At 41.2% G+C, this 11311-nt stretch overlaps 1 protein-coding gene across 5 annotated transcripts in view; it reads right to left on the reverse strand.

Annotated features, from left to right (window-relative positions):
- Positions 1 to 11311, reverse strand: part of rcn3 (reticulocalbin 3, EF-hand calcium binding domain) — a 30126-nt gene that overhangs the window by 10840 nt on the left and 7975 nt on the right. For 2 of the 5 annotated variants that reach the window (XM_050070299.1, XM_050070297.1), the window contains exons 5-7: positions 9917 to 9977; positions 9735 to 9826; positions 6446 to 6553 (exon numbers count right to left, since the gene is read on the reverse strand). In XM_050070299.1, coding sequence (XP_049926256.1) covers positions 6446 to 6553; positions 9735 to 9826; positions 9917 to 9977 — 261 coding nt within the window. Of the gene's footprint in view, positions 1 to 4782; positions 5481 to 6445; positions 6554 to 9734; positions 9827 to 9916; positions 9978 to 11311 lie in introns of those variants that run through there. The other 3 variants (XM_050070298.1, XM_050070300.1, XM_050070296.1) reach the window with 3 other exon arrangements.

Genomic DNA, 11311 nt, shown 5'->3' on the forward strand with positions numbered 1-11311 from the left:
CCTTTTTACTGAAAGTAACTGTGGGCTTCTTACCACCGGATGTCACTGGGAGCGTCTTGTGAAGTCCTTTTTCAGATTCTAAAGCAAAAATCCGTGCTTGTAGCTCATTAATTTCTTGTTGATATCTCTGACAGCGTTCACAGAAGGAATTTGTTTGGTTTCTTCCCCCGGACATGCTGCTGGCTCGTCAAATTGGTTAAAAATATAAAAATGTTCTTCAAAGTCTTGGTTTACTTAAAATAATTCATGAAATGATGGATATAGAGATTTTCCAGGATTTGTAGAAGGAGTAAAACGATTAAAAAGCAGAGTAAAGAAGGAAGCAGGCTGGAGCAAGCAGGAAAGCGTCTGCACTCTTCAGAAGCAGGAAGCAGCAATTCTTGTACAATCTTTTTTTTTAATACCTCAGTTTCATTTTATTATAGTTTTGTTTTTATTAAATTGATTATGGCTTTACTGTTGTAAGTGGGTTTTTTTTTTATTATCTTATTTTTATTACATTTTAATTTGTTTTTTAATAGTTAATTTTTTTAATTAATTATGTTATATATTTTATGATCTACATATTATTTTATCATTACATGACAGTTGTGAGTGTGTAAAAGCACTGGCAGAACTGTCTTTTAGGTGTCTGTTCTTGTCTATTGAACATTTTAGATGGAGCCAATCCTCGACTTAATCCTGCTACAGACCAGGATTGCCCGGCAGCATAAGTTACCATGGTTACTAGGCTGGGATTCAGGTTAACCACCTTGATGGAACGGAGTTGTGGCTCAGTTTGATGGAATGGAAACCGGAGTTTAGTTCGATCAGGCTTAGCCAGATCCATGGTTTCCATGGTTACCGATGTGAGGCTAATCTTAGCCACTTTGATGGAACAGAACTCTGGCTTATATTAGCCAGACTTGGCCATTTAAGCCTGGATTTGCCTTTAGCCTGCTTGATGGAATACCCCCCTGCTGAGTGTGTAGCAGGAAGGAGAAACATTGCGTGTCCTTTTAGTGAATGAAGTGGTGGACGTTGAGGCACAGTTTATTCAGAGGCTGTTGCGTAAGGAGTAGGTGATTAGACCCTGTTTGGATGTCTCCCCGGAGGAGTGTCTGGGAAAGATACAATTTCACATCACAATATCATTTATCTTAACAATCTGTTCCACCCAAATATATCAAATAATACACATCCAGGATTTACATTATCATCACAGCACATTTTATGCATTGTCCTATGATTCTTTTCTTTATAACATCAGAGACACTGAACACATCAGAGAGACAGTGGTTTGTTGTGCCTTAAGAAAAAGTGTCTCTGGCTCTGAGAAGACTTTGTGCTCGTTTTTGTGGTTTTCCCTGGACATAAATCAGAATTGATTATCAAAGTACTTTAAACGGAACATCGGTGGCTTAGTGGATGGAGCAGACGCCCTGTGATCTGACGCTCAGTCCCTGATGCAACGGGCGCGGGTTCAAACCCAGCCTGCAGCCTCCCGTGCGTGTCGTTCCCTCTCCCCCCATAACGTTATGCTGTTTTGTCATTAAAGGCAACAAAAGCCCAAAAATTAATCTTTAAAAAAAGAAGAATTCCACAGAACTGCAGGTTTGTCAGTGTTAATCAGAAATTAATCTACGTGGATACATGATGCAGTGTTTGATGAATACTTTTCATATATTCATAGATTCAGTGGTGTAACTGGCTCATTTATGGAACTCAATATCCCATAATAGCTCCATCTGAGAATAAAGGAGATTACGTGAATCAGAAGTCATTTCACAGTAATTCAGCAATTCAATTAACCTCAGCTTAATATTGACAGAATGACACAAGTACAGGCAAAACAACTGTACAACATTTTTGTGTTTGATTTTGAGTTTGTGCCCTGTGCATCTGGGCTCCATCAGATTACAGCTGAATAAGAGGATATAGCAAATTATATTACAATATATGAAGACTGTTAAGATCTAAAAATGTTTCTATATTATCTGTATATTAGACACATTAACTCATCACATTACATCACATCACTTCACATTACCCATTAACATGCTCTGCAATCTTTTCCACTCCCACCTCATACTGTTTAACTGCACCTGTCGTATTAGATTTTTAGGGACCTCGGCTGTATTTTTAAAAAAATATCTCCTCCTAGACCGTTTATCGTATCAGCCTCAAACTCGCACACATGACAGCTCACACCCTGCTGAACAAATAATCTAAATAACTTTGTCATTACTGGAACGGTTTGGATTTTATAAGCGCTCAAAGGTGACGTGCCACAAAACCTCCTGACGATCTTCAAAAGAAAACATGAGGGGCAACACATCTTAAACTTGCGACCAAGATCGCATTTTTGACTCCACAAACATAAAAACTATATTTCTGCGTTCAGGACGAGTGTATCTCTCTGCTGGTATACTCAGATTGGACCCACAGTTTGGGAATTAAAGGGAGGAGTTTGAGACATTTTAAAGCCATGTTAATCTGCCTGGTCTCACAGCTCGTCTCTCCCTCTGCTGCATGCAACTCATTAATCGTCATGACAATGCCTTCACTCTCACAGACACAGACCTCTGTGTGTGTGTGTGTGTGTGTGTGTGTGTGTGTCAGTCACAATCTTTAAAGGACAGATTGCAGCTGCAGAATCTTCATTTTAAACAGCATCTACACATTATATATCAGTGTTTTCCATCTATCACATACTACTAAAGCCTTTATTACTGATAATACTGTTGCTACTTTTGTGATAATGACCGTTAAATACATATTGTACCGTACTGTGATATTAAGTCCCTCTATTGCCAAAAATGACCTTGCATACCCTTGACATCGACATTTCGACGCTTACAAATAATTTCGCACTGTCTACGTGAGCTGGAGGCCGAAACGGCGAGAGTCCGAGGTCTCGCCCAACGCTGCTCGCAGCTTTAATTTTTTTTTTTCATTTCACGGTCATTAAAATCTCTGATTCAGTTGGGATGAAAGAAGTGGCTTTCTGCTTTTGGACACTGAATATCATGTTATCTGCACTCTACTGATGATGGCTTTTGGTGCTCGCCGTGAACACGCCTCTCTCAGGCTGAGCATACTCAGAGTTGATTGAACTGATTCTGATCAGCTATTCTGGAACTGAAAACTCAGAGTTTCCCAGCTCAGGCTCAGTCGACCCGGAGATCGGGATTAGGCTCAGAGTTTGTTGAGCCTGCTTTCTGAAATAGGGCCCAGGACAACTGATAATAATAATAACTAATATGGACTAGTTGAGTGCACTGAGTGCACAGTTGCCCACGTGCAGTTTCACATGGTGTGTGTTTGGGATACAGGTCATAGGAAATTGCAGGTTAAATACTCAACTGAACCCATTAAGAAGAGCAATGTATTCAGACAGAGTTTTTGTAAATTTGACAGTACGATTGCTTTATTGAAAGTACAGTAGTACCATTGCCAATAGTGGGATAGTTAGTGGGCAAAAACTGTACATTAGTAGTTGAGGTAGCACTTTGAAAGGACCAACACCTCAAACTACATGTAATGTCTTATTGTTTAGTTATTATACTAGTTAAAGTGTTTATGTTGTATTGACTTAAAAGTGGGGCGCACTGGTAGAATGACTGACTGACTGACAGAATGACACACTGACAGTTTCCGTGATTATGTACAACATACCATACCATGACTCAGTCATAGCAAAAATGAGGAAAAAAAACCAAAACATTTGGCCACAGGGGGAGCTGCAGCGATCGGTCGCATTTTAGCCATTTTTAAGTATTTTTCTGTTGTTATAGCGCCACCCAGTTGCCAACTAGAGTTAAATTTCTCCAGTCATCTTGAGGCGTCCTGTTCTACATATCTACCACGTTTAGTAAAAATCGATATGGCGGTTAGGCCTAGATAAGAAATTAGCTCTCTAGTGCCCCCATTTTGTTTGATCGGGTCAATAATGGAGGGGTCCCCTCAGATTATGTGTGGTCATATGCCTACAAAGTTGTGTGGTGATCGGTGAAACCCTTGAGATGTTATACACCTTTATGTGATAAGCCACGCCTTCCGCAATATTTATTGCCTTATAGAAGCTCAGTTTTAGTAAGTTTTCCAACTTTTGCCAGGAGGGAACTTTAGATATTGGTCCCCAGATTATGTTCACCAAGTTTCATGCAGATCGGTCAAACTTCCTAGGAAGAGATCGATTTTAAGTGTTTTTCAACAAATTCAAAATGGTGGAAAATCTATACAACCGGAAGTTATGGGTTCTTGAGGCAAATTTATTCCTCATGAGGAGAGGCATCTCTGTGCAAAGTTTCATGTCTGTACGACATATGGGGCATGAGATATGCCCATTCAAAGTTTGCAATTTCAATCGGTTGCTATAGCGCCCCCCTTTGGCCAATTGATGTAATATTGCTCCATTCGCATCCTCCCATTACCCTCTACCACTGTGCCAAATTTCACATGGGTTGACCAAGTCAGTGAGGAGAAAAATGTGGAACACACAAACCCACACACACACACACCCACCCACAGACAGACCGAGTTTTCATCATTATATAGTAAGATAATAATAATGATATGATTCTGCTGAAAATTGATAGCACCAATACCTCAAACTACATGTAATGTCTTATTGTATGCTGGAAATAGTCAGGGTTGGAAATATGCCCATTAAAAAAAACAACAAAACAGTAAAATTGGGAGGTGTAATGTTAAATTAATAATATTTATGATCATTTTAATTATATAACAAATGTAAGTGAAGTTTGAAGAGAGGTTAGTGTAAAACAAAAAAAAACTGCATTTGTAGAAAAAAGAAGACTTTAATAGTAAAACCCAAACAGTTCAGTAACAGCCTTTCAGTCAGTGACAGCAAATGTTCATATATGTCTGTCTCAGATAAAAACTCTGTATCTCCAATGGTTGCTGCTCCTCATTATATAAGAGCAAATGTGTTGAGACCACTTTTGAACCTTTAAGGCTCATAGAAACAGCTTCCTCCCAGCTGCCAGCTGGCTGCCAGTGCAGGTTGGACATTATCCACTGTTCGGTTGTAATTTTGGAGATACGCAGTTTTCACTGGACAGCATCAATATGTCATCTGTGAGGATATGAGGCATCTCAGTTAAAAAAACATCACATGGATATGTAAATAAAACAAAGAGGAGTGTGTGTGTTGGACCATCAGTACCATTGGTATTCACATACACAGTATGTGAGTGCATGGTGCACTTGAATGGATAAGTATGTCTGTGTGTATGTGCATGCATGTGTGAACGAGGGCACATGATTATACCCTTATGACACCCCCCCAAAACAAAACAAAACAAAACACGGTAACCAAATTCTACATGCTTGTGAATTGTAAACCCACATGAGCTTCTGACGGTTCATCAAAGTTCATCATGTCTTTTCGTTAAGTCTTCCCCGTAATTGGTCGCCTGGCTGCCCACAAACATGTTCCAGTTGGCCAGAATCTCTTTCTTGGTTATTTTCTCGTCCTGTTGATTGATTCCATCCATCATTGGTTCATTGGTTTGTGATTGAAGACAGAAAGAGGAGGGGACACATTCGGTGATGACAAATAGGACAGACAGATGATGTTAATAATTAACTCACAATTACCCAATTAATTGCATCATGTTAACTTATATTCCTGACAGCGCAGACAAGTGATGGGCTGTCAGTCTGGCTGTCTTCTGACCAACCCCTCAACATGTTGTACCTGTCCTACTTTTATTATTAAATCTGTTCTCATTCCCAGGGCATCAAATATGGCAGCCTGGTTAGTGGCACTCAGCTGTTAACACACAAGGCACGTTACACAGTGGTGAAAGTAATAATACTTTGTTACAAAACATCCATATTTTTTGGGAGTATCAGAATTTAACTTGAGTTTTTATATTTCTGTCAACTTTCAATTTTACTCCACTACATCCTAAATAATTTTTTTATTTTTACTCTGAAACATTTGTATGTATCAGTGTAAAAGTATTTTACTCCTGTTTTTATTACCATTTCCATTTCTTTGTCCTAAAGCATCTTTTGTTACTTTACTACAAAATAAAATCACAAGGTTTGGAGAATCAGTAGTCCTACCTTGCAAATGAGATCATAGTTTTATCACATAAGCTCAAGTGCAAACAAGTGCTCTCAAAGCCGCAGTTAAGTTTGAATTTCCAGTCAGGCCCAGGCTGCATGTCAGTTTAGATTCAACATGCCTGGAACTAAATACCACTTGACAATGAGACTGACTTTCACTGTGAAACCATTGACTTTACAACAGTTACAACAGTGCATGGTATTGCAGTTATGAGTGGAAACTGTTTTGAAAAGTCTCTTGATGCATTTATTGACACTTCAATATTTCACTTTTCAAACTCAGCTGCAAATCACCCTGAAGCCTGAAAGTTTCTGTGTCAAAGGCCACATATATATAGCAGTGTTAAAGCAGTGGTAGGTCTACCTTGTTGGTGTCCGTCTCATGGATCAAGTGTTTGGCTTCGTTGTCAGCATGGTCAACCTCTCCTGGCAAAACCCAGTGGGCCACCTCACCAGCATCCAAGAAGCCATCCTGTACAACACACAGCTGCTTTACTGAGGAGCTAACAGGAAGAACAGGCACAATGGAGGCACACACTCATCTAAATCCACTCTGAAGAAAGGTGAAGCTGGGAAGCTAAGCAAGAACCAACTGAAACTGTACTTTAGTCAGGAACACTTTAGTTAAAAAAAAACAACAACTTTATTTCCACTTTCAATATTACATTTGGCGGTATGGCTCTGTTCTGGGGCCTCTCTGCCTTTCATCCAGCCTACACAAAAACCCTTTGGCAGAGAGAGCACACCTCTCAACCCTTCCACGCACCTACATGGAGAGCCTAAAGGCCAAAACACACCGGCGCCGTACGACGCGCGTCAAAACAGCTGCCCCCATTATTTTCTATTTACAAACCCCCACCGGCGGCGGCTCAAAGCGCGTCGACGTGCCGCACCACGGCACTTTACGCTATTGTCCTATTTTTCCAGCGTTGCCACCCTTGAAAAAGCGCTATTTTGTACTTCCCAGCCTAGCGGACTGGAGTATGCAATAGAAATCCGGTTGACGCCCCGCAGCGTGACGCTTTTTGTGTGTGTTGGGGGCGGCACTTGACTCGCGTCAATGACGCCGCTGTCATATGACGCCGCCGGTGTGTTTTGGCCTTAAGGCTGAGGGAGCACACCTCTCTACCCTTCCATGCACCTACGTGGAAAGCCTTAAGACAGAGAGAGCACACTTCTCTGCCCTTCCACACGCATATGAGGAAAGCCTAAGGCAGGGAAAGCAGTAGCAAAGACCCCCCGGGAACAGAACAGAGTAAGCATCAATGACAAACAGCAATGTCACTGATAAGTCAGACAGAACATGAACAGGAGGAGCTGGGGTGGAGGGGGGTTGCAAAGCAGCTTGCAGTGGAAGCACCAACAGTAGGCAGGCCAAAGCAGTTTAAATGGGGCACCCTAAATGAGATTTGCCAGTTGGTTGCATAGAAAAGAATAATGTGATCTATGAGCTGACTCCCTTCCATCAATAAACTGATTCATCAGTTGAGATTAGCTGATGTAGCTGGAATGTGAACGGAGTTTGATATCATGTCCTTCCTGAACTAACACTATGCTCAATAATAGATAATAAACATTCATTCAAGTTTTGTGTTAATTCTGCTGTTGGCCTGTGGAGGCTGCAAATACACAAACAGACATGCTCTGTGCTACTTTTCAGAATGCTGTGCTAGGGTCCTGACAAAAGGTAGGACATATGACCACATTACTTCTGTTCTAAAATCCTTACATTGGCTAACTGTCAACAAGAGAATTGATTTCAAAATCTTAATGCTTGTGTATAAGTCACTCTGTGGTTAGACAAGCCCTGACTGACCACTTTTAAGTCAGCACTAAAAATATTCCGTTTTTACATTCCCTACTCCACCTTGTAATGACTGAAAACTCATTCTTAAACTTAGTTTTAAATCATTTTAAATAATCTTTAACTTTTTCTCCTTTAATTTTTCTCATTCCAAGATTCTTCCTGAGTTCTGTCAGAAGTATACTTACATGTCTGTTTCAGTTGGTTTTAGGCCCAATCCCATTTCTACCCCTTAAGGCCCTGCGTTTATATGACAATGTTATTGAAACGATCCCCATTCACACGGAGCTGCAAAATCTACTGCAAACGCTGTAGTATGCACGCCAGGCCAATGGGTGGCAGTGTAAATTTGCAAAGCAACACCACAGCATGACGCCATGTGCCTGCGCTGAAGTGCCTTCCTCTACAACACGGTGATTACAAACCAAAACAAAGAGACACAATGGCGAAAGCATGCAAAGATAAATTTGTCTGGATGGACGACGAGGTGGAGTTGCTACAGTAACAGATCTACACTTCACTTCAAATCAACAGGGTGAGCAGCACAAACAGAACTCGGTATTGTTGTTGTGACGGTTGACTTTCTCGCGCATGCCTAGTGACTGGAACCTTAATGCGCATGTGCGAAAAGTCTCTGTTTTCAGAGGAACTGCATATTGCAAGTTTACATGACAACGGAGACGCTGCCATTTCAAAAAAATTGCACTCTGGAACCGTTTTCAAAACGTTGCGTTTTCAGGCACCCAAAACGCCGCTGTCGTGTAAACGATCAGCCAAAACGCAACTAAAGTTTACCGTTTTCAGTTGAAATCGTTGTCCTATAAACGGGACCTAAATCTTCCACTTGGTATTAAGTGCCCTCGCTTGCGAGATAACCCTTTATGAGGGAAGTGAGAAATATTAAGGTAGAGATCTCTCCCTAAGAAATGAGACACCACTTCATGCAAATCAGCATGGCCGTAGTAGCAACGCGAGATACCGGTAGTCATTCAGGTTTGAAAATGCTGGCTCCAGCGCTTGTGTTGTGGCATGTGCTATGTTTAGTCTTCTCCGTCTGCTGAATCAACGGAGAAGAAATGCTGAAAACAGGAGGCGTCTAAGACGTCTTCTAGTTCTGATTGATTTTATTTGGGTAAGGCAATTTGTTTAAATATTTTGACGCTGTGTTCAACCAAGTTGCTGATGAGTTTATGCTAGTCCAACCATCTGTTGTTTGTATGGCCTACATTCCGATCGTACAGTAACAAATTGTTTTCCAAAACTTGCCAAAGTTGCTGACTTTTTAAGGTGTTCTGGAAAATTTCATCTTCCACTTCGTTGAAAGTGTGGGCCAGGGCTCCCTTGGAATCTAGGGCGGGTTTTAAGTGTTGGAAACCACTTCCACTCCCTCAATTCTGTTTTGGGACACCACTAGCCTAAACGTGAACATGCACAACCAAGTGCAAGTGGGTATTTCTAGGGGGAGGTGTGGGTATTGGGACAGGCCCTTAGTGTGAGAAAACAATTTCACGTCAACATCAGTTCACCAGTGGTCAGCAGGGGTGAAAAGAACAAATTCCATTTACTCTCATTACTGTAAGATGTGTTATTGTGTACTCATTTTTCTAAAGTATTTCTGAAAAACAACAATTTGACTTGTTCTCAGGCACTTTTCAGTTCCACAGAGCTCCATGTCCAGAGAGGTTGGCACTCAGCCAACACTGGAAATCCAATCACCACACAGCCTCAAGCTATGGTGTTTCCACATGTGCGAGCTGTTACTCTAACCTGTGACTGAAACCATCTCATGTGTTGGGAAAATAATCTGAAATGATTGATTACTATTTTTGTATAGCTGAGTAGCTTTTACCTTGTTGGTATCTCTGAACTCAGAGAAATGTTTCCTCTCTGTCTGGACCCAGTCTGGCTCGCTTTCCCCATCCTCTGGTGTGAACATGTCGCCTGTGGAGCAGCAGCAGGACACACACATTTAGGACAGATGGCCTCCATGTAAGGAATGGAGGGGTCACTGGTCCATTTGGAGTCACCTACCGATGTATTCATCCAAGTTGATCTTGCCATCGCCGTTCTTATCAATGTCCTCCACAGTTTCCTAAATGAGGAAATTATTTAGTTCTCATAGTGGTCCAGACCTGTTACTTGATGTACTGATCAAGTCATTTTTTACTTTAGGTCTCTGAACATTGAGAGCTCTGTGCAAGGAGACAGGGGTCATAAAAGGTAACCTGATCATACACTTTCACTGTTGTAAAATCGACATAGCTGTCAGGCTGCAGGCATTATGGAAAACAAAGGTTGTGTATCTTAAATCAGTATGAATACAATGTTATGTGTATATATGTGTAAAGGTCCCTGTGATCACATGGCCTGCCTGGTTTGATTTTAACCCAAAAGCAGAGCTGAGGTACATAGCCTCATCAGGGGTCACAAGGTAGAAAAAACTAGAATTGCTGCCCCAGTCCAAGTCCATTTGTGCCAAATTTTAAGAAATTCCCTTAAGGTGTTGTTGAGATATCAAGTTCACAAGAATGAGACAGGTGAAAGGTCACAGTGACCTTGACCTTTGACCACCGAAATCCAATCAGTTCATTGTTGAGTCCAAGTGGAAATTTGTGCCAAATTTGAAGAAATTCCCTTGAGGCGTTCTTGAGATATCGTGTTCACAAGGATGGGATGGACATCTGTACAGACATATGTATGGACAGACAGATGTATAGACAACTCTTAAACATAATGCCCCCAGCCACAGCCATCACAAGTGCAGAGGCATAAAATTATTGATGTAGAAGTTCTTACAAACATACACTGAACAAAAATATAAACGCAACACTTTTGTTTTTGCTCCCATTTTTCATGAGCTGAACTCAAAGATCTAAAACATTTTCTATATACTCTTCCTTAGGTTTTTACCGTTTTTTTCCCCGTTAAAGGGTTTTTTTGGGGGAGTTTTTCCTTATCCGCTGTGAGGGTCCAAAGGACAGAGGGATGTTGTATGCTGTAAAGCCCTGTGAGGCAAATTGTGATTTGTGATATTGGGCTTTATAAATAAAATTGATTGAAATTGAAAAGACCATTTCCCACAAATATTGTTCACAAATCTGTCTAAATCTGTGTTAGTGAGCACTTCTCCTTTGCCGAGATAAGCCATCCCACCTCACAGGTGTGGCATATCAAGATGCTGATTAGACAGCATGAATATTGCACAGGTGTGCCTTAGGCTGGCCACAATAAAAGGCCACTCTAAAATATGCAGTTTTGCTTTATTGGGGGGGTCTGGGGGGCTCAGAAAACCAGTCAGTATCTGGTGTGACCACCATTTGCCTCACGCAGTGCAACACATCTCCTTCGCAAAGAGTTGATCAGGTTGTTGATTGTGGCCTGTGGAATGTTGGTCCACTCCTCTTCAATGGCTGTGCGAAGTTGCTG

The sequence above is a fragment of the Epinephelus moara genome, chromosome 18, assembly GCF_006386435.1.
Source record: "Epinephelus moara isolate mb chromosome 18, YSFRI_EMoa_1.0, whole genome shotgun sequence".
NCBI lineage: Eukaryota > Metazoa > Chordata > Actinopteri > Perciformes > Serranidae > Epinephelus > Epinephelus moara.